Source organism: Rhinichthys klamathensis, unplaced genomic scaffold, assembly GCF_029890125.1.
Source record: "Rhinichthys klamathensis goyatoka isolate OS25496 unplaced genomic scaffold, OSU_Roscu_1.1 h1tg000011l_1, whole genome shotgun sequence".
NCBI lineage: Eukaryota > Metazoa > Chordata > Actinopteri > Cypriniformes > Leuciscidae > Rhinichthys > Rhinichthys klamathensis.
This window is the reverse complement of record NW_026606564.1, coordinates 18,468,433-18,493,371: the sequence shown is the minus strand read 5'-3', so window position 1 is coordinate 18,493,371 and position 24,939 is coordinate 18,468,433. Positions and strand designations below refer to the sequence as shown.

General features: G+C 41.2%; 1 protein-coding gene across 1 annotated transcript; it reads left to right on the top strand.

Moving 5' to 3' along the window:
- The first annotated feature begins 33 nt into the window (after positions 1-33).
- Positions 34-22,199, top strand: LOC130100557 (ribonuclease inhibitor-like). The gene is made up of 3 exons (XM_056266041.1): positions 34-235; positions 21,560-21,733; positions 21,974-22,199. The coding sequence occupies exons 1-3, from the start codon at positions 78-80 to the stop codon at positions 22,182-22,184; spliced, it is 543 nt and encodes a 180-aa protein (XP_056122016.1). The 5' UTR covers positions 34-77; the 3' UTR covers positions 22,185-22,199.
- Positions 22,200-24,939: the final 2,740 nt, after the last annotated feature.

Below are 24,939 nucleotides of genomic sequence, written 5' to 3'. Positions count from 1 at the left end.
TCTCTCTCTCTCTCTCTCTCTCTCTCTCTCTCTCTCTCTCTCTCTCTCTCTGCTAATGTAGGTTAAGCTGCTGTGATATGACAGATGAAGGTTGTTCTGATGTGACTTCAGCTCTGAAATCAAACCCGTCACACCTGAGAGAGCTGGACCTGAGCGGGAATAAACTAGGAGACTCTGGAGTGAAAAACCTCAGTGATCTACTGATGAACCCACAATTCAAGCTGGAGAAACTACAGTTAGTGTCATTATACTGTACAGCAATTACAGTGTGACTGAAGTTTATTTATTTGAAGACAGCAGGGCTTATGTTTCATTGGTTATAGCAGTGCACTTTCTGGGTTTCCCTATTGCTCACATTTTTGTGTGTTTTTTTTCAGTGCTGTCAATCGATTAAAAAAAATAACTCGATTAATCACAATTAAAAACACAGCTTTTATAGGTTTATATTTAGTTTATATATTTTATAATGTAATCATTTCACAGTTAATCTCCAAATTAATGTAGAGACAACATAAAGACAGTATATTTTAAATACTTGTTTAATGGCATCTTTTTATGAATGAAGGTCAGTATCACTGATAAGTCAAAAAATACAAAAATGGTGTGCACATCCCAAACACCCAAACTGGGCTCAAGTGCAGGACAACTGAGTGCCTGATGAAGACCTGAGGGTCGAAAAGTTGCCTTTTAATAAATACTTTTGGAGCAGTCATTTTTAGTGTGCGGACTTCACACTTCTTTATTTGTCAGTATCACTGATACTAATACAGCTCTATGTCATGACATTATAATACAGCTAATACAGCTCTATGTCATGACATTATAATACAGCTAATACAGCTCTATGTCATGAAATTATAATACAGCTAAAACAGCTCTATGTCATGACATTATAATACAGCTAATACAGCTCTATGTCATGAAATTATAATACAGCTAATACAGCTCTATGTCATGACATTATAATACAGCTAATACAGCTCTATGTCATGACATTTTAATACAGCTAATACAGCTCTATGTCATGACATTATAATACAGCTAATACAGCTCTATGTCATGACATTATAATACAGCTAATACAGCTCTATGTCATGACATTATAATACAGCTAAAACAGCTCTATGTCATGACATTATAATACAGCTAATACAGCTTATGTCATGAAATTATAATACAGCTAATACAGCTCTATGTCATGAAATTATAATACAGCTAATACAGCTCTATGTCATGACATTATAATACAGCTAATACAGCTCTATGTCATGACATTATAATACAGCTAATACAGCTCTATGTCATGACATTATAATACAGCTAATACAGCTCTATGTCATGACATTATAATACAGCTAAAACAGCTCTATGTCATGACATTATAATACAGCTAATACAGCTCTATGTCATGAAATTATAATACAGCTAATACAGCTCTATGTCATGACATTATAATACAGCTAATACAGCTCTATGTCTCCATGAAAATTACCCCCCCCCCCATTTTAAACAATTAATTATAGCCATTCAACATTACAGTGTAATTGAAAGCAACCAATTTTTTTTTAACATTTATTAGGCTTCAAAAATATAACTTAAAATTTAAGTGAACTTTAAACAATCCTCACATAAACCTTAATTAATGTCATATTTACCTGTGCCCTTCCTACCTGTCTAACATATACAGAACAATATACAGAAATTGAATAAAGTTATCAAACAGTCTGCAATGCATACATTATAGATTAAATATAGACTAATCCTTATCAAAGCTACAAAAGTTCTTTACTCAAGAGCAGTGAGTAATGTTCTCTGTTACCTTTGTTCTTTGATTAGTTTTACTGACAGACATGATTATTGGCTACTGTCACTTTAAGACCAGCCGCTGCTGATAGAGACGCGGATCTCACACGCGTCTCATTCTCTCACAACTCTTTACGTTCATTTAAGACTTTATTCAACTCATTTCAGACTGTTCTTATGTTATGAGGATACTCGACAAAACGGACATTTGTCATAATTGTGTGTTACTGTTCATTCAAGCGTGAAAGAGAACTATATTCTGGCGCGCTGTCTGTGCGCACGATACTGGCGCGCGTCTTTCTGTGCATCGTGTGTGTGTGTGTGTGTGTGTCACATAGACAGGTCATTCACAGGCAGGTCATTAAACTTGAATGGTTTAAAAGCATTTGTAAGAATAAGAGCGGCATCATATAATGTAAAGCTAGCCAAAGGATGACAAAAATTTATGGATGCTGCGTTAAATATTTTAACGTTAAACTGGACAAAAAATAATCGCATGCGTTAACGTTGACAGCCCTAGTTTTTGTATCTAGTTAGTAGAGTGTAGTTAGTAATTGTTTAATTCCCAGCATCTGATACAATGTACTGATTGTGTACATGCAGAAATCTGCCTTTTCAACAGAGAATAAAGAAGAGAGACGTCAAATGAATAGTTAAAAATGAAAGAGAAGAAACAGTGTCTTCCAGCGCACAGAACTAGTGTGACTGGGTTTTAAAACAGACTATTGGTAACTAAATGCTGCTGTAGCTCTTCAATAAGATGATCATCATAGATGTGAACTATTGTTATTTCTCTGTCTTCAGTCTGAGTGGATGCAGTATTACAGAGAAACAGAGTCTCATCCTGACTTCAGCTCTGAAATCAAACCCGTCACACCTGAGAGAGCTGAACCTGAGCGTGAATAATCTAGGAGACTCAGGAGTGAAGCACTTATGTGCCGTACTGAAGGATTCACACTGTAAACTGGAGAGATTGAGGTCAGTCACATTCACATACAAGAATCAAAATGCTTAAAATCACTTCAACGGTTTAAACTAGAACACATTAACATTATATTTGTACAAACATTTTCACCATAGTATTTTGTGATCTGATGAAATAAAGATGAAGATCTCTCTTCCTCTGTCTGTTTTATTTGCTGATGAAGATGATGTGACTTTACAGAATAAAGAGTCTCTTATTTTCTTCATTCTCTCTCTCTCTCTGCTAATGTAGGTTAAGCTGCTGTGATATGACAGATGAAGGTTGTTCTGATGTGACTTCAGCTCTGAAATCAAACCCGTCACACCTGAGAGAGCTGGACCTGAGCGGGAATAAACTAGGAGACTCTGGAGTGAAAAACCTCAGTGATCTACTGATGAACCCTCAATTCAAGCTGGAGAAACTACAGTTAGTGTCATTATACTGTACAGCAATTACAGTGTGACTGAAGTTTATTTATTTGAAGACAGCAGGGCTTATGTTTCATTGGTTATAGCAGTGCACTTTCTGGGTTTCCCTATTGCTCACATTTTTATGTGTTTTTTTTTTTATCTAGATAGTAATTGTTTAATTCCCAACATTTGATACAATGTACTGATTGTGTACATGCAGAAATCTGCCTTTTCAACAGAGAATAAAGAAGAGAGACGTCAAATAAATAGTTAAAAATGAAAGAGAAGAAACAGTGTCTTCCAGCGCACAGAACTAGTGTGACTGGGTTTTAAAACAGACTATTGGAAACTAAATGCTGCTGTAGCTCTTCAATAAGATGATCATCATAGATGTGAACTATTGTTATTTCTCTGTCTTCAGTCTGAGTGATTGCAGTATTACAGAGAAACAGAGTCTCATCCTGACTTCAGCTCTGAAATCAAACCCGTCACACCTGAGAGAGCTGGACCTGAGCAGGAATAAACTAGGAAACACAGGAGTGAAGCACTTATGTGCCGTACTGAAGGATCCACACTGTAAACTGGAGAGATTGAGGTCAGTCACATTCACATACAAGAATCAAAATGCTTAAAATCACTTCAACTGTTTAGACTAGAACACATTAACATTATATTTGTACAAACATTTTCACCTTAGTATTTTGTGATCTGGTGAAATAAAGATAAAGATCTTTCTTCCTCTGTCTGTTTTATTTGCTGATGAAGATGATGTGACTTTACAGAATAAAGAGTCTCTTATTTTCTTCATTCTCTCTCTCTTTCTCTGCTAATGTAGGTTAAGCCACTGTGATCTGACAGATGAAGGTTGTTCTGATGTGACTTCAGCTCTGAAATCAAACCCGTCACACCTGAGAGAGCTGGACCTGAGCAGGAATAAACTAGGAGACTCTGGAGTGAAAAGCCTCAGTGATCTACTGATGAACCCACAATTCAAGCTGGAGAAACTACAGTTAGTGTCATTATACTGTACAGCAATTACAGTGTGACTTAAGTTTATTTATTTGAAGAAATTTATGCACTTTCTTGTTTTATTATGTTTTTATTATTTATGTTTTATTGTTGACATTGACGAGTGTTGTTAGTCCGCTGAAGCAGCTCAGATGAGGTCGTTTATCGTGTGATGTGCAATATCATTACAGCACCAAAGTAGAGTTAATATTAGGCAATTATTTCACAACCTTCATTATATAGACCATATACAGTACAGCCCCTTTTCAGCTGCGCTCGTTGTCTTTTGAGTTCCGGTCTGCATTTTCACAGTGATCTTGCGTATTTATGAATGAACGGCTCATTTTAAAATCTTCCCGCTCTACTGACATTTGTTGAGACCAGTGTTAATTTCATTGACGAATCACACGTTCCGAAAGCACGCTTCTACCTCACATTCAGCCAATCACACGCTCCGAAAGCACACTTCTACCTCACATTCAGCAAATCACACGCTCCGAAAGCACACTTCTACCTCACATTCAGCCAATCACACGCTCCGAAAGCACACTTCTACCTCACATTCAGCCAATCACACGCTCCGAAAGCACACTTCTACCTCACATTCAGCCAATCACACGCTCCGAAAGCACGCTTCTACCTCACATTCAGCCAATCACACGCTCCGAAAGCACGCTTCTACCTCAGATACCGTATATATATATATATACCAGTGGTGGGCCGTCAGGGTCAGCAAGGCCTTCTCTGCTGGCCTAAACACTATCAGAATCACTGACTTGCACTTTAATATATTTTTTCCATGAATGAGTATTAAATGATTCCCAATAGTCCATTCTCTTAATTTCATAGCTTTTCTCTTGGTTGCACTGCTTCCAGTAGTGTATGTTTATGTTAGAGCTTTTATCCAATCATATTTCAGCCATCATGTGTTGTCATGGACAAAGAAATCTGCCTTGAGGCCTTCAGAATCAATAGAGCGGGCGCCTGTAGCTTAAATGAATGGCAATGAAACTGTTGCTTTAACCAATCAGATAATCAGTCAGATTTAATCAGCCAATCAGATTTCGATTTGACTGCAGCGGGGCCATCTAGCAGGCGTACAATAACGTCTGCATTTTCACGTCCTTTGATTGGATGGTCAGAGCGTGTACTATTACTATTAGTCAGAGCCTATGGTCAGAGCTAGCTAACCGCATCTGTAGCGAACTGCATAAACTAAAATATATTCCTGTAGATTTAATAGAAAAAATCCCTTGATCAGCCTTATCCAGCTTAAAGGTGCAGTGTGGGATTTTTAGCGGCATCTAGTGGTGAAACTTGCAAATTGCAAACAGCAAGTCACTCGCGGCCTATCCCTCGGTTTTCAAACTCGAATGAGAAGCTACGGTGGCCGACGTAAGACAAAATATGTCGTCGTCTGAGTCAGCAGCAGAGAGTAGTAAGTCAAGCAATGAGGTTTCTTTAGCCTTGTTTTTTTCGCTTTCGGCTACGGTAGAAACATACCTTCAGACCTTCATAGAAGGGGATTCCCGCGCCTATGTAGATATAAATGTCTCATTCTAAGGTAATAAAAACTTAACGGTTCATTAAGTAAGGTCTTTATACACCACTGAAAACATAGTTATGGATTTTATATTGCATCTCTGTCAATAGATCCTCAGAAATATTACACAATGCACCTTACATAATATAATAATAGTAATCAGCTGATTGTCTCACGAACGTAACCAGCACATTCTCCCCACAAAGCAAACCCATAATACAGCGAGGGAGAAGAACCACATGAAACTATGCAACTATATATTTTTTCTAACAGGGTAGTAAAAGTTTAGCTGGCTAATATGAGCTGTTACTGTGGCTGAGCTGGTTAAAGCGTTAAGCCTTGTTTAAACTCGACGTGTCCGCATGAGCCCAAAGGTGCGTGCGGCAAAAATAACGTGATTGTGACAGCGCGCGTGTAGCGCAATGACTGAGTATTGCACTCCAAGAATGTCATGTATAAGTCATGTATAATGTGTGATGTTCAATATAAAAATAGTGATAAATGTTACAGTCTTATAGCGCACCAGTAGGTGGCGGCGATGTTGCGTGGTGTTGGTTATGGAACCAAGCTCACGTGTTAAGCCTCGCGTGAGTTTTGAGAGCGAGACTTCCCCGTGAGTGATGGTGTGTGATAACCACGAGAGCTGTAACTAAACGCGATTTATTCCTGTTTTGCAGGTAAGCTGGTGGAAAGTTTGTGAGATTTGTGTATTAATGTTTGTGTATATTCCCGAAGTGTTTGCATAGAGTGTGAATCATATATATGTTATATTAACCGTGCTATGCGTTGATTAGTGAGTTTGCACGTGTGTTAATACGAGTTCACTTGGTCATTTATACGGGTGTTGTTTATAGAGAATATAGCAGATATATTGTTAATTAGTTCGTGCTGAACTATGAGAATATTTGCATGTTTACAATGTAATATTTGCATGTTTACAATGTAATGTTTAAAACGTGTTAAGCCTCGCGTGAGTTTTGAGAGCGAGACTTCCCCGTGAGTGATGGTGTGTGATAACCACGAGAGCTGTAACTAAACGCGATTTATTCCTGTTTTGCAGAATAAATACACTTTAAATGTGCAACCCCCTTTGTGAATTATTCCTTGCACACTGGGAAGTGTTACATATTTTGGCGAGCCAACCAGCCAGGAGCTGCAAGTTACAACGAGTGAGCTCCAGAGACGAATCTAGACAGTGAAGCAGTGTAAAATGGCAAGCATGGATGAGCTGCGTGATCAGGTCAGCCGAGCAATACTGAAGCTGAACAGCTCTGATCTTGTTCCAGTGTGTTAACGCCTAAAATGTGATGAGCCTGTCGGAGGGTTTGAAAGCAAAACACGACGTGGCCTCATCAGACTGGTGGAGAAAACGCTGGATGACATAGAAGAGATAGAGGATGATGAGGTATTTCTTCGGTGTCTGGAGGATCTGTTGTTGCAAATAGACACTCAGATACAGCCAACTAAAGCTGCATCGAACATTACACCAGATGAGCCAAATGAGTTAGATATGCTGAAAGAGAAATATTCCAGATTGCAGATGGAACAAGCTCAAGCCCGTCAAATATTTGAAGAGGAGATTGTCGCAATGGAGCAAAGACTGAGGGAGGAAACTAGAGCTGTCACAGTGACACCACCTGCGCTGTCTGAAGTGACTCTAAGGAGAGAGTTCCGGATCTGTGGACAAATTGGGGAGGCAGGACAGCGAGAGAAACTGTCCTACACCAGCCTCATGAACCAGATTGAGTCCGCACTGAGAAAGGGTCATTTAGAGACAGAAATCATTGAAGCTGTGACACGCGCGGTGAGCCCAGGCCTCCATTTAAGAGATATGCTTGAAATAAAACGAGATCTCACTCTTCCGACTTGAAGACAATCCTGAGAGGACATTTCAAAGTTGATCCACCATCTGATCTGTTACAAAAGTTAATGAACATGTCACAAGACCCAAAAGAATCAGTCCAGAACTTTCTGTTCAGAGGAATTGAGCTCAGAGAAAAGTTGCTGTGGAAGCTGAGTGAGGAAGATGAAGGTGAGCAGTTTAGCCCAGAATTAATTCAAAGGAAATTTCTACGCTCCATAGAGACCGGACTACTAAGTGAAGGGGTGAAGCTGCAACTTAAGCCCTACCTTAGCAACCCCAGAATCAAAGATGATGAGCTGATAGAGCGAGTGAATGAAGCTGCAAATCTAGAACAAGAGCGACAACAAAAACTGAAAAAGACGGTAATGAGTAAGTCGCCAAGACTGAGTGAAATACAAACCAACATATGTCCGTTTGAGTCCCAGCTACATTCTCAAGGTTGCATGGAACCCAAGAGAGATGACAGAGTACCTGCAGTTAAAGCTGATTCAGCCACCAACAGCAGAAGGAGTCAAGTCAAGCGGGAGGAGGCAGATGCAAACACCAGCCAACTGATTGAACAGCTCAGAGCAGAAGTCCTAGAAATGCAAAAGGTGGTGAATGAGACGATGGAGACAGCTAAGCTGCGTGGCCGAACGGAACGATCAACACCTGTAAATGTCAGCAGACTGCGAGGTTGCAGAGCCTGTCAGGAAGCTCGAGTCGGTGAGCAGTGCAAACATTGCTTTCGTTGTGGACAGGAGGGCCATCTTTCCAGAGGTTGTCGGCGACCCAGAGAACAGCAGGGAAATGGGAGAGGGCTGCTGCGTCGGGACCCTCAGTAGCCCTTGAGACAAAGTCCCCCCTCGATTACTCCAAGCAGACAGTGAAGCTGAATGAATTGAAAAAAACTGTTAATGACATTCCTCTTTACCAGAATGGGAAACTGATAAACCTCATTGGCAGAAAATGTCTGGTTCAATGTTTGCTGGAGGGAGAACCCGTGGAAGTTTTGTGGGACACGGGTGCACAGGCAAGTGTTATCAATGAGGAATGGAGAAAAGAGAACGTACCTCATCGAACAGTAAGACCTCTCGATGAACTGCTGGAGTCCGGTACCCTGGTGGGGTTAGCTGCAAATCAGACTGTAATACCGTTCCTGGGCTGGATTGAAGCTGAATTCAGTTTAGGCACAGACTCAAGTGCTACTCCGCCGTTACTGGTTCCAATATTAGTATCCACTGACCCACAGGTAGCTGAACAGCCTATCATTGGGTTCAACGTAATTGAAGCAGTTCTCAGTCAAAAGAGGGGCTATAAGTCAGAAAAAGATACAATCTGCGAAGTGAGTAAAGCGTTCTGTGTGCCATTCAAAACAGCAAAGTTGGTGCTCAAGTTAATTCAGTCTACAGATTCTGGAAGTGAAGCAGGTATTGTGCAGACGGGAAGGAGACTAATTAATTTACCAGCTAACCAAGTCACAACTGCATTGGTTAAGATCAATACAGGGTCTCAGTTTAAATGTCAAAGTCTACTATTAGTCCCAAGCAAACAGCCTGCACTGCCAGAAGGGGTTGTTATTGAAGAAGGAGTAGTTACTGTTCCCGCTGACAGATTTGCAGTTGTACCAGTGCCGATTGCTAACACAAATAACTATGCTGTTGCCTTAGATCGTCGAACAGTCCTGGGTGATCTTCAAGTAATAAAATCTGCTTTATCTGTGGCTACAGAACAAACAAACAGGGGCGAGTCCACGGCCAGCAAAGATCAGGACAAAATTGATGACAGTAACAGTAAGGAAAATGTGAGTAAAGGTGATTCACAGAGACAAAAACCTAGCCAATGGGATCCTCCTGTCTCCCTGGATCATCTGAGTGGAACACAGAAGGAGATAGTGAGACGAGTGTTGAGGGAGGAGTGTCATGCTTTCGGCTTTGATGAGGATGACATCGGCTGTATTCCGTCATTGAGCCTGCATATTACACTTCACGATACCTCACCGGTGAAGAAAACATACGTGTCAGTTCCAAAACCGTTACATCAGGAAGTGAAAGAGTACTTACAAGACTTACTGAATCGTGGGTGGATTGAAAAGTCCAGGTCACCCTATGCATCACCGATGGTCTGTGTGAGAAAGAAAGATGGGACATTGAGATTGTGCTGTGATTACAGAGAACTGAACAGAAAATCAGTACCTGATCGACATCCAATTCCAAGAATACAGGACATGCTGGACTCTTTAATTGGTAGTTCCTGGTTTTCAGTGTTGGATCAGGGAAAAGCTTATCACCAGGGGTTCCTGGAGGAGAAGAGCAGACCCTTGACTGCCTTCATAACTCCCTGGGGACTATACCATTGGGTGAGGATACCTTTCGGCCTCAGTTCAGCACCAGCCGAATTCCAACGGAGTATGGAGGAGTGTCTGGTAGGTCTTAAAGATGTTGTGTGTCAACCCTACCTTGACGATAATCTTGTCCATAGCTCTAGTTTTGAAGACCATGTCAGTCACCTCAGAGCTGTTTTACAGAGATATCAGCAGCATGGTGTAAAGCTCAGCCCTCGTAAATGTGAGATCTTTCAGAGGAAGGTGAGATTCCTTGGACGCCTGGTGTCAGAAGAGGGATATACAATGGATCCTGCTGAAGTGGCTGCTGTGCAGGCCTTAAAAGATAGAGTTCCTGCCACTGTAGGTGATTTGAGAAAGCTGCTTGGATTTATCTCATATTACCGTGCATACATACCTGATTTTTCCAGACTGGCGAAACCCCTGTATCAGCTATTGTCATCATCCCCTGAGGAAACATCACCTGTGGAGAAAAGAGTAAGAGGAAAATGTATCAGCAGACGACACAAAGGTGGTCTTCCATCAAACACACCGATACAGTGGACTCAAAGCCATCAGGAGATATTGAACTTTCTCATTGACAAACTAACCACCCCACCAGTATTGGGCTATCCAGATCTCACCCAACCGTTCATTCTGCACTGTGATGCATCACAAGAGGGGCTGGGTGCCGTGTTGTACCAGAGGCAGAACAGTAAATTGGTGGTGATTGGTTATGCTTCCAGAACGCTAACTACACCTGAGAAGAATTACCACCTTCACTCAGGGAAGTTAGAATTCTTAGCATTAAAATGGGCGATATGTGAACGTTTTAGGGACTACCTGTACCATGCTCCCCATTTTACAGTCTATACTGATAATAATCCTTTGACTTATGTTCTCTCCACCGCCAAGCTCAACTCCACAGGCCATAGATGGGTGGCTCAGCTGGCAGATTTCAACTTCTCCATAAAGTACCGTCCTGGCAAGAGCAACGCGGACGCTGAGGGTCTGTCCCGGATGCCAGTAGCCATTGATCAATTCATGGAGCAGTGCACTGGAAGAGTGAGTCAAGAAGTCATCAGTGCGTCTATTCAGGGAGTGTTGGTGGGGGTAGACACCCCGCTTGCCTGGGTTACTGCAACTCAAGTACAAATCCTCCAGATGGTGAGTGATACTGCTATGTCTACGTCAGACAAACCGTTCACACTGAAGCAGATCTTAGAAAGTCAAAGGAAAGATTCTGTAATCGGTCGAGTTCTGCAGTATAAAGTTAATGATCAGAGACCATCAAGACAAGTAATCAAAACGGAACCGACAGATGTGAAAATGCTTCTGAGACAGTGGCAAAAATTGTACATCAATGAGCATGGCATACTTTACAGAAAAGCCGGTGGAAGAGACCAGCTTGTTTTGCCAAAAGAATATCACCAGACTGTATTCAATGAGCTTCATAAAGAAATGGGACACTTAGGAGTAGAGAGGACAGTGAATTTGATTCGTGATCGGTTTTACTGGGTTCGTATGCATAGTGACACAGAGCATTTCATTGCCAATGTATGTGAGTGTTTAATGCGGAAGAAACCACATAAGGCCACAAGAGCTCCTCTTGTCTCAATCGTCACTACACGACCGTTTGAGCTAGTGTCTATAGACTTTTTACATCTGGAAACCTCTAAGGGAGGGTACGAGTACATTCTGGTTGTCATAGATCATTATACTCGTTTTGCACAAGCTTATGCCACTAAAAACAAATCAGCCAAGATGGTGGTGGACAAGATCTTTAATGATTTTGTTTTACGTTTCGGATTCCCAGAAAAGATTCACCATGATATGGGTAGGGAATTCGAGAACCAGTTGATGTACCAACTGCAGAAGTGCTGTGATGTGCGAGCGTCTCATACTACCTGTTATCATCCACAAGGAAATGGACAGGTAGAGTGCTTCAACAGAACATTACTGTCTATGCTGCGCACCCTTACAGATGCAGATAAAACTCAATGGAGAAAGTCACTGGAGAAGATAGTTTTTGCTTTATGGTCGTTCCCCACATCTGCCAATCGATCTGCTCTTCAACCTACGGCCAGCAGAAGGGAATGAGAATTATGCTGAGTATGTGAAGAGCTGGCAAACGAGGATGCATCAAGCTTATGAGATTGCCTCCAGAACAGCTAACAGGGAAACCTCAAGGAGTAAGCAGGGGTATGACAGAAGAATTCATGGAATTGACCTTCAGCCGGGGGGACGAGTGCTGGTCCGAAATCTATCTGAGCGAGGAGGACCTGGTAAGCTCAGATCGTACTGGGAAAACAGAGTGTACGTGATTGTAAAAAGAAGGAGTGATGAGAGTCCGGTGTATGAAGTCGTACCGGAAGGAGGAGGTAAAATGAGAGTGTTACATCGGAATCTACTTCTCCCTTGTGATAGTTTGCCATTGGAGAACTCCGAAGCAACACCACAACCAGAGACAGTGAGAGAGACAAAAGTAAGCAGAAAAGACAGAAAATGCTTGGAAGAAGGTCAGAGTGATATGTCAGAGAACGAGGATTTTCAAGATGGTGAGCTAGTGCTACAGTTTCCTACTTCCTTGAGGCAGTGCCGGAAGTCTGTTCGTCTCAATCCGGATGTAGAACCGTTCACGCCAAATGTGGAACAGCACTGGGAGCAAGAGTCACAGAGAATAGAGGAGGAGATAGCTGAGGATGGGCCAGAGGAGCGGATGGAAGAGTATCTTGGAATGCCTGCGGAACAGTCGGAAGAACAAGCATCAGTTGAGAGCGAAGATGATGACTCTACACCTTTCAATTCTTATCCAAGGAGAGAACGCCGTCGTCCAAAGACTCTGACTTAAGACTCATTGGGTCAGCCATCTGTGGTGGAAGTTGCAATGGATAGACTAAATGTGAGTAGAGAGGCTGCTGTCCAAGGACTGTGGCAACCATGGACAATGTTGGTTACCAGCTAAACTTACATTGATTGGCCACACTTGATCAGGACTGGTGTGGAAACGAATGTTTTCATGGACAATGATAGATGTGGAAAGGAAAAAAACTGATCTGTTTCAACTACTGAACATAGGCAACTAAGGACATTGTTGACTTACTCTACAAAGTAAACTAAGATGGGTAGTAGACTAAAGAATTGTCTGGCCGAAATGGGGATTCTATTACAAAAGATGGTGTATAAGCGAGAAGTGTTTACTGTTGCTGGAAATATAATATCATTGTGCGACAATGGACAATGCATCCAACGGTTAATTTGACCTAATGTAGAGGGTATTTCAAGTGTTTGAAATTTAAGTCATCACTACTATTATAAGGTGTTTGCTGCGAAAGTAATTGATTATCAATTATAGTCAAATCCTAAATGTAGTAAACATTTTAAAATTAGTAGGGGAGAGTGTAGCGCAATGACTGAGTATTGCACTCCAAGAATGTCATGTATAAGTCATGTATAATGTGTGATGTTCAATATAAAAATAGTGATAAATGTTACAGTCTTATAGCGCACCAGTAGGTGGCGGCGATGTTGCGTGGTGTTGGTTATGGAACCGAGCTCACGTGTTAAGCCTCGCGTGAGTTTTGAGAGCGAGACTTCCCCGTGAGTGATGGTGTGTGATAACCACGAGAGCTGTAACTAAACGCGATTTATTCCTGTTTTGCAGGTAAGCTGGTGGAAAGTTTGTGAGATTTGTGTATTAATGTTTGTGTATATTCCCGAAGTGTTTGCATAGAGTGTGAATCATATATATGTTATATTAACCGTGCTATGCGTTGATTAGTGAGTTTGCACGTGTGTTAATACGAGTTCACATGGTCATTTATACGGGTGTTGTTTATAGAGAATATAGCAGATATATTGTTAATTAGTTCGTGCTGAACTATGAGAATATTTGCATGTTTACAATGTAATATTTGCATGTTTACAATGTAATGTTTAAAACGTGTTAAGCCTCGCGTGAGTTTTGAGAGCGAGACTTCGAGAGTGATGGTGTGTGATAACCACGAGAGCTGTAACTAAACGCGATTTATTCCTGTTTTGCTGAATAGATACACTTTAAATGTGCAACCCCCTTTGTGAATTATTCCTTGCACACTGGGAAGTGTTACACGCGCGCCTCCGCATCCCCTAGACACCACTTACTACACACAATAGGCTTTTTTTCTCTGATTTTGGAAACTCGATCGACTTAAAATGCTTCCAAGATCGACGGGTTGGTGATTCCTGTAACTGTTTTACGGTCAATGACAAGAGTAGCCTACTAATCAGCTGTCTCACGAACTTAACCTGCACATTTATCCCCACATAGCAAAGCCATAACACAGCGAGGGAGAAGAATTAAGTTACATGAAACAATCCAACTACATATTTACACCACTGACAAGGGAAAAGTCACTACTCACGGTGTTTATGACTAGCTTCTTCTAGCTTCCTGCGGCTTCTCTTTCAATGTAGTGACGAAACGCGCTCTGTAGCGCTGTTTGTTCGCTGTCGGCTACGGTAGAAACATGACGTCACAATATGGCGTCCTTCATAGAAGGGGATTCCCGCGCCTATGTAGATATAAATGCCTCATTCTAAGGTAATAAAAACATTACGGTTTATTAAGTAAGTTCTTTATACACCACTGAACACATAGTTATGGATGTCATATTGCATTTCTGTTAATAGATACTCAAAAATGTTACACATTGCACCTTTAACGCAGAGTCACGGAACACTATTCGATCTGTCCCGGATAAGAACAGAATTAACTGACTGTAATGTATGCCATGACTGATTATGAAGGCAAACGTCCCGCTGATCTCATTGATTTCCTTCAAACATCGGTGTGAGAGCATGGGTCAGCTGTACACATCGGCATGTGTCGCGGAGACTGTCCCTGCTTACTGCTTCTGTCGAGCAGACACTCTCAGCACTAAAGCCAATTCAAACTTATGCCAGAAATACGACGGACACACTGTGGCGGTGCGGAAAAAAACGTAAGTTGCGTGACTGGAGGGAGGAGGGAAATCAATTATCCGGAAGTGAGGAAACGAGTATATAAGGTGGAGTTGTAAGAGAGGAAGGGGAAGGGAAAAAAGGAACGGGTTACCTGAGACAAATCCACAGTCAGTGAGACACGAGACGCTGTGTTTGGGCTGTGCGTGGATCTAGAGTGAGCGCGAGTTGCCTAGCGATTGGCACTGAAGGTGCGCTGCACCTCTGGACACCGGCTGCACTGCGAAGCTTGTCGACTTTGAGGCTGACGAGTGAGCAAGTTCTCCAGGTTATTCCGTTTTTACCCTCACGTCGAAAACTTTCCTTCCTGCCATTATCGGCCAAACGCTCTTTCACACACACACACACACACACACACACACACACGCCCGCATGCACTGTCTTCAAGCCAACCAAACATTCACGCAACCACTTTCACCACGTATTTCATATCTGTATAATACAGTGAAGTGTTTCGTTTAAACGGTTGGTTTCATTGTTAGTTTGATTTAATTTTTTTTTAAACTTATTTTACCAATTCAAAAAACAGTGGTGTAAAGACTGTAGGATTTTGAACTTGAACCAAAGTTATTTGGTGTGTGTTTGAGGTTTTTTTTATTCCTTTTTATGGTAAAACTGAGATTTTGGTCTGATTTCTTTGAAAATTATGAAAATATAACTGTGAAACTGAACTTCATTTGTGTGATTCTGATTCATGTTTATTCGTAACCGGTGGCTTAAAGAGCTATTCCGAGGAAAAACATTTGACAAGATTAAGCTTGTCTGGCGCCCGAACGAATTGTTTTTTTTTATACATACATCTTTCACTTGATGATTTTCATTTCGTTTGGGGCCCGCCACCGTTACAACACTCCACTTTCAGCATTAGCCTCGATGGCAATAGAAAAGGTTGTTGGGACTGAAATGCACAGTTAACATGCACAACCAAGTAATTGAAGTCTTTTTGAGGAAAGAAATTAGGATGGATTTTGTGTATAAAATAATCAGTAGTTTTGGTGAGTATAATGCATTTTTTGCCCCCGTTTTTTCCGTGGTGAATATGATTTTCTTCATTTTTCTTGTAAATTTATGATGGAAACTTCTTCTTTTTTCATTCTACTGTTGTTATACTATTGTAATGTCTAGCAAGGGACTATTGTAACCCTTGAAGGACAAGACAAGGGAGGCTCCGTTTCTGAACTTATAATCAGAACGCAAGAACCACTGAACACAAACGCACAAGCCGAACTCACTCGCTCGTTTCTCTCGGCCTTTCCCGAACTCTCCGCATTAACCCAATAACTGCCGGTGCAAAATAAAAACAGCAATTTCACAACAATTATAGAGAGTATGTGCGCTGCTAGCTACACTATTAAAAGTTATTAATTCAGTTTGGACATCACTGAAGGCCTAGGTGTGAAATGCACGGCCCATCACTGATACATACATACATACAAGAATCAAAAGTTTAAACTAAAACACTTTATACTCAATATCTCACAATGAGTCTAAATTCACATTATATTTCTGCAAACATTTTCACCGTAGTATTTTGTGATGTGGTCAAATAATGCTTACGAAGATGATGTGACTTTACAGAATAAAGAGTCTCTTATTTTCTTCATTCTCTCTCTCTCTCTCTCTCTCTCTCTCTCTCTCTCTCTCTCTCTGCTAATGTAGGTTAAGCTGCTGTGATATGACAGATGAAGGTTGTTCTGATGTGACTTCAGCTCTGGAATCAAACCCGTCACACCTGAGAGAGCTGGACCTGAGCGGGAATAAACTAGGAGACTCTGGAGTGAAAAACCTCAGTGATCTACTGATGAACCCACAATTCAAGCAGGAGAAACTACAGTTAGTGTCATTATACTGTACAGCAATTACAGTGTGACTGAAGTTTATTTATTTGAAGACAGCAGGGCTTATATGTTTCATTGGTTATAGCAGTGCACTTTCTGGGTTTCCCTATTGCTCACATTTTTGTGTGTTTTTTCAGTGCTGTCAATCGATTAAAAAAATTAACTCGATTAATCACAATTAAAAACACAGCTTTTATAGGTTTATATTTAGTTTATATATTTTAGAATGTAATCATTTCACAGTTAATCTCCAAATTAATGTAGAGACAACATAAAGACAGTATATTTTAAATACTTGTTTAATGGCATCTTTTTATGAATGAAGGTCAGTATCACTGATAAGTCAAAAAATACAAAAATGGTGTGCACATCCCAAACACCCAAACTGGGCTCAGGTGCAGGACAACTGAGTGCCTGATGAAGACCTGAGGGTCGAAACGTTGCCTTTTAATAAATACTTTTGGAGCAGTCATTTTTATTGTGCGGACTTCACACTTCTTTATTTGTCAGTATCACTGATACTAATACAGCTCTATGTCATGACATTATAATACAGCTAATACAGCTCTATGTCATGAAATTATAATACAGCTAATACAGCTCTATGTCATGACATTATAATACAGCTAATACAGCTCTATGTCATGAAATTATAATACAGCTAATACAGCTCTATGTCATGAAATTATAATACAGCTAATACAGCTCTATGTCATGAAATTATAATACAGCTAATACAGCTCTATGTCATGAAATTATAATACAGCTAATACAGCTCTATGTCATGACATTATAATACAGCTAATACAGCTCTATGTCATGAAATTATAATACAGCTAATACAGCTCTATGTCATGACATTATAATACAGCTAGAACAGCTCTATGTCATGACATTATAATACAGCTAATACAGCTCTATGTCATGACATTATAATACAGCTAATACAGCTCTATGTCATGACATTATAATACAGCTAATACAGCTCTATGTCATGACTTTATAATACAGCTAATACAGCTCTATGTCATGAAATTATAATACAGCTAATACAGCTCTATGTCATGACATTATAATACAGCTAATACAGCTCTATGTCATGACATTATAATACAGCTAATACAGCTCTATGTCATGACATTATAATACAGCTAATACAGCTCTATGTCATGACATTATAATACAGCTAATACAGCTCTATGTCATGACTTTATAATACAGCTAATACAGCTCTATGTCATGAAATTATAATACAGCTAATACAGCTCTATGTCATGACATTATAATACAGCTAATACAGCTCTATGTCATGACATTATAATACAGCTAATACAGCTCTATGTCATGACATTATAATACAGCTAATACAGCTCTATGTCATGAAATTATAATACAGCTAATACAGCTCTATGTCATGACATTATAATACAGCTAATACAGCTCTATGTCATGACAGCTAATACAGCTCTATGTCATGAAATTATAATACAGCTAATACAGCTCTATGTCATGACATTATAATACAGCTAATACAGCTCTATGTCATGACATTATAGTACAGCTAATACAGCTCTATGTCTCCATGAAAATGACCCCCCCCCCCCTCATTTTAAACAATTAATTATAGCCATTCAACATTACAGTGTAATTGAAAGCTACCAATTTTTTTAACATTTATTAGGCTTCAAAAATATAACTTAAAATTTAAGTGAACTTTAAACAATCCTCACATAAACCTTAATTAATGTCATATTTACCTGTGCCCTTCCTACCTGTCTAACATATACAGAACAATATACAGAAATTGAATAAAGTTATCAAACAGTCTGCAATGCATACTGTCACAGTCTTCGTCTGCACCTGTCTGTCTTAGTCATCTTCACTACACTTCCCAGAATCCTTCTTGTCTCCACACCTGAACTCACTCCCTCACTTACCAGCCTGTCCCTCGTTATCATCATCAGTGTCACCTGTTTTCACCTTGTTATGTTTGATTCATGCTTGTATTTAGTTTGCTTCTGTTCAGTCTGTCCTGGTCGGTTGTTAAAGTTATATGGATGTGTTTAGTGTGTGTTTCTGCCCGTCATTCTGCCTGCCTGTACCTGTGAGTTTGATCAGTAAAACTGTTTGATTTGGAGCTTTTGACTCAGCCATCTTCTTCTACCCGCACAACACCGTGACAGACCAACCGACCAAGACATGGATTTCCCTGCAGTAAGACTGCTGTGCCTTGAGCAAGGAAACAGCTCTCTTGAGGAACACCTAGAAGTCTTCCTGGATCTGGTACCTCAAACCAGTTTCCCAGATGACTGCCTTTGCACGTTTCTACGTGTGTGACTGAACAACACCACTCGAGCGCAGTTGTCTGGGGAACCTCCTCAAGGAAGCTTTGCCCAATTTGTGGAGTGGGTGCTGGTATCCTGCGGATCTTCCTTCACTGTCGATGACGTCACCAGCCCCACTCCAACCCCAGTGCCCAGCCTGAATCCTACGGTTGGATTCAAGCAGGCAGAGCTTCCACCACTGATCCCGTCTGCCCAGCCAGAGACCGTCCAGCCAGAGACCGTCCAGCCAGAGACCGTCCAGCCAGAGACCGTCCAGCCAGAGACCGTCCAGCCAGAGACCGTCCAGCCAGAGACCGTCCAGGCAGAGACCGTCCAGGCAGAGACCGTCCAGCCAGAGACCGTCCAGCCAGAGACCGTCCAGCCAGAGACCGTCCAGCCAGAGACCGTCCAGCCAGAGACCGTCCAGCCGGAGCCTGTTCACGTCCCGTCCAGTCCGCTTGTTCCGTCCAGCCCAGAGACCCCTTCACCGCTGGTTCCGTCCAGCCCAGAGACCCCTTCACCGCTGGGGCCGTCCAGCCCAGATACCCCTTCACCGCTGGTTCCGTCCAGCCCAGATACCCCTTCACCGCTGGTTCCGTCCAGCCCACGGACCCCTTCACCGCTGGTTCCGTCCAGCCCAGAGACCCCTTCACCGCTGGTTCCGTCCAGCCCAGAGACCCCTTCACCGCTGGTTCCGTCCAGCCCAGAGACTAGTAGTGACTCTGTCACTCTCCCCATTAATTTTTTGGGGGGGGGGGCCATAGGGCTCCGCCATGGCCGCCCGAAGGGTCCTCACCGCCATGGCCGCCCGAAGGGTCCTCACCGCCATGGCCGCCCGAAGGGTCCTCACCGCCATGGCCGCCCGAAGGGTCCTCACCGCCATGGCCGCCCGAAGGGTCCTCACCGCCATGGCCGCCCGAAGGGTCCTCACCGCCATGGCCGCCTGAAGGGTCCGCACCGCCATGGCCGCCCGAAGGGTCCGCACCGCCATGGCCGCCCGAGGGGTCCGCACCGCCATGGCCGCCCGAAGGGTCCGCACCGCCATGGCCGCCCGAAGGGTCCCCACGGCCCTGGCCACGCCCATGTCCTGCTCCGCCCTGGCCACGTCCTGCTCCGCCCTGGCCGCCTTCACGTCCTGCTCCGCCCTGGCCGCCTGCACTTCCTGATCCGCCCTGGAGGCTTCCCGTCTCAGTTTGGCCACGCCCTGGCCAGCCTTCAGGGCGCCCGCCCCCCCACCCCATTGATGTTCTACGGCGCGAGGTCGCGCCTTGTTGAAGGGGGGCGTTCTGTCACAGTCTTCGTCTGCATCTGTCTGTCTTAGTCATCTTCACTACACTTCCCAGAATCCTTCTTGTCTCCACACCTGAACTCACTCCCTCACTTACCAGCCTGTCCCTCGTTATCATCATCAGTGTCACCTGTTTTCACCTTGTTATGTTTGATTCATGCTTGTATTTAGTTTGCTTCTGTTCAGTCTGTCCTGGTCGGTTGTTAAAGTTATATGGATGTGTTTAGTGTGTGTTTCTGCCCGTCATTCTGCCTGCCTGTCTGTACCTGTGAGTTTGATCAGTAAAACTGTTTGATTTGGAGCTTTTGACTCAGCCATCTTCTTCTACCCGCACAACACCGTGACACATACATTATAGATTAAATATAGACTAATCCTTATCAAAGCCACAAAAGTTCTTTACTCAAGAGCAGTGAGTAATGTTCTCTGTTACCTTTGTTCTTTGATTAACTTTACTGACAGACATGATTATTGGCTACTGTCACTTTAAGACCAGCCGCTGCTGATAGAGACGCGGATCTCACACGCGTCTCATTCTCTCACAACTCTTTACGTTCATTTAAGACTTTATTCAACTCATTTCAGACTGTTCTTATGTTATGAGGAAACTCGACAAAACGGACATTTGGCATAATTGTGTGTACTGTTCATTTAAGCGCGAAAGAGAACTATATTCTGGCGCGCTGTCTGTGCGCACGATACTGGCGCGCGTCTTTCTGTGCATCGTGTGTGTGTGTGTGTCACATAGACAGGTCATTCACAGGCAGGTCATTAAACTTGAATGGTTTAAAAGCATTTGTAAGAATAAGAGCGGCATCATATAATGTAAAGCTAGCCAAAGGATGACAAAAATTAATGGATGCTGCGTTAAATATTTTAACGTTAAACTGGACAAAAAATAATCGCATGCGTTAACGTTGACAGCCCTAGTTTTTGTATCTAGTTAGTAGAGTGTAGTTAGTGATTGTTTAATTCCCAACATCTGATACAATGTACTGATTGTGTACATGCAGAAATCTGCCTTTTCAACAGAGAATAAAATAGAGAGACGTCAAATAAATAGTTAAAAATGAAAGAGAAGAAACAGTGTCTTCCAGCGCACAGAACTAGTGTGACTGGGTTTTAAAACAGACTATTGGAAACTAAATGCTGCTGTAGCTCTTCAATAAGATGATCATCATAGATGTGAACTATTGTTATTTCTCTGTCTTCAGTCTGAGTGAATGCAGTATTACAGAGGAACAGAGTCTCATCCTGACTTCAGCTCTGAAATCAAACCTGTCACACCTGAGAGAGCTGGACCTGAGCGTGAATAAACTAGGAGACACAGGAGTGAAGCACTTATGTGCCGTACTGAAGGATTCACACTGTAAACTGGAGAGATTGAGGTCAGTCACATTCACATACAAGAATCAAAATGCTTAAAATCACTTCAACTGTTTAAACTAGAACACATTAACATTATATTTGTACAAACAATTTCACCGTAGTATTTTGTGATCTGGTGAAATAAAGATGAAGATCTTTCTTCCTCTGTCTGTTTTATTTGCTGATGAAGATGATGTGACTTTACAGAATAAAGAGTCTCTTATTTTCTTCATTCTCTATCTCTCTCTCTGCTAATGTAGGTTAAGCTGCTGTGATATGACAGATGAAGGTTGTTCTGATGTGACTTCAGCTCTGAAATCAAACCCGTCACACCTGAGAGAGCTGGACCTGAGCGGGAATAAACTAGGAGACTCTGGAGTGAAAAACCTCAGTGATCTACTGATGAACCCACAATTCAAGCTGGAAGAACTACAGTTAGTGTCATTATACTGTACAGCAATTACAGTGTGACTGAAGTTTATTTATTTGAAGACAGCAGGGCTTATGTTTCATTGGTTATAGCAGTGCACTTTCTGGGTTTCCCTATTGCTCACATTTTTGTGTGTTTTTTTTCAGTGCTGTCAATCGATTAAAAAAATTTACTCGATTAATCACAATTAAAAACACAGCTTTTATAGGTTTATATTTAGTTTATATATTGTATAATGTAATCATTTCACAGTTAATCTCCAAATTAATGTAGAGACAACATAAAGACAGTATATTTTAAATACTTGTTTAATGGCATCTTTTTATGAATGAAGGTCAGTATCACTGATAAGTCAAAAAATACAAAAATGGTGTGCACATCCCAAACACCCAAACTGGGCTCAAGTGCAGGACAACTGAGTGCCTGATGAAGACCTGAGGGTCGAAACGTTGCCTTTTAATAAATACTTTTGGAGCAGTCATTTTTAGTGTGCGGACTTCACACTTCTTTATTTGTCAGTATCACTGATACTAATACAGCTCTATGTCATGACATTATAATACAGCTAATACAGCTCTATGTCATGACATTATAATACAGCTAATACAGCTCTATGTCATGAAATTATAATACAGCTAATACAGCTCTATGTCATGACATTATAATACAGCTAATACAGCTCCATGTCATGACATTATAATACAGCTAATACAGCTCTATGTCATGAAATTATAATACAGCTAATACAGCTCTATGTCATGAAATTATAATACAGCTAATTCAGCTTTATGCCATGAAATTATAATACAGCTAATACAGCTCTATGTCATGAAATTATAATACAGCTAATACAGCTCTATGTCATGACATTATAATACAGCTAATACAGCTCTATGTCTCCATGAAAGTGACCCCCCCCCCCCCCCCCCCCATTTTAAACAATTAATTATAGCCATTCAACATTACAGTGTAATTGAAAGCTACCAATTTTTTTAACATTTATTAGGCTTCAAAAATATAACTTAAAATTTAAGTGAACTTTAAACAATCCTCACATAAACCTTAATTAATGTCATATTTACCTGTGCCCTTCCTACCTGTCTAACATATACAGAACAATATACAGAAATTGAATAAAGTTATCAAACAGTCTGCAATGCATACATTATAGATTAAATATAGACTAATCCTTATCAAAGCTACAAAAGTTCTTTACTCAAGAGCAGTGAGTAATGTTCTCTGTTACCTTTGTTCTTTGATTAGTTTTACTGACAGACATGATTATTGGCTACTGTCACTTTAAGACCAGCCGCTGCTGATAGAGACGCGGATTTCACGCGCGCCTCATTCTCTCACAACTCTTTACGTTCATTTAAGACTTTATTCAACTCATTTCAGACTGTTCTTATGTTATGAGGAAACTCGACAAAACGGACATTTGGCATAATTGTGTGTGTTATTGTTAATTTAAGCGCGAAAGAGAACTATATTCTGGCGCGCTGTCTGTGCGCACGATACTGGCGCGCGTCTTTCTGTGCACCGTGTGTGTGTGTGTGTGTGTGTCACATAGACAGGTCATTCACAGGCAGGTCATTAAACTTGAATGGTTTAAAAGCATTTGTAAGAATAAGAGCGGCATCATATAATGTAAAACTAGCCAAAGGATGACACAAATTAATGGATGCTGCGTTAAATATTTTAACGTTAAACTGGACAAAAATGAATCGCATGCGTTAACGTTGACAGCCCTAGTTTTTGTATTTAGTTAGTAGAGTGTAGTTAGTAATTGTTTAATTCCCAACATCTGATACAATGTACTGATTGTGTACATGCAGAAATCTGCCTTTTCAACAGAGAATCGGTCTTTGTCAGGTGACGTCACACTCTTGCAACACGAATTGCATTATGGGCGTTGCCGCCATTTGTAAGTTATCAATGCTGGTGTGTTCTGTTCATAGACAGTTCTGTTGGGAGTGTTGTTCATAAATGCGATAAAATGGTGCGTTCTTGTTCTGTTTTATTGTGTTAGGTATTGTTTGTGTAATTAATACAATAAAGAAAAAAATGCATGAAAAGAGGGTAGTATTATAATGTATTTGACACGTTCAAACTAAACAAACCATCCTTAATCAGGCAGTGATGATATTAACATGACATTATTATCATCATCATCATCATCATCATCATTACAGCAAACATACCTTTGCTGTTACTACTGTGTTGTCGCAGTCCTTCGGTCGGAATGTGAATAAATCCTGTACCCAGCCATTGGTGAAATGTCCGTGGGCTTCCAGAGATGTATAGTTTTTGAATTGTTGACTGGTATATGCGTTTATACCATAAACAAGATAATTGGCAATGTCTAAGTATGAGGATGGAGGAAGCAATGCGGGGTCAGCACTGCAACTTACTGCAGTCAGCTCAAATGGATCTGTGTTCTGAATGGATGACAATTTCTCCAAATAACGGTTTCTGGGATCTTTATCGAGTTTATCTCGGTACGGCCTTTTCTCAATTTTTATTTTGCTTCTCCAGGTTTGCGAGTTATATTTACTTATTATCTAGATAGTTATCTTATTGTTATCTTTCTTACTTCTACTCCTGTAATCTCTTTAATTCTCAGTCAGCCGCGATACCTCAAAAATGACACACACAACAAACCCACGTGTCTGACAATGACCGATAAAGAAGAGAGACGTCAAATAAATAGTTAAAAATGAAAGAGAAGAAACAGTGTCTTCCAGCGCACAGAACTAGTGTGACTGGGTTTTAAAACAGACTATTGGAAACTAAATG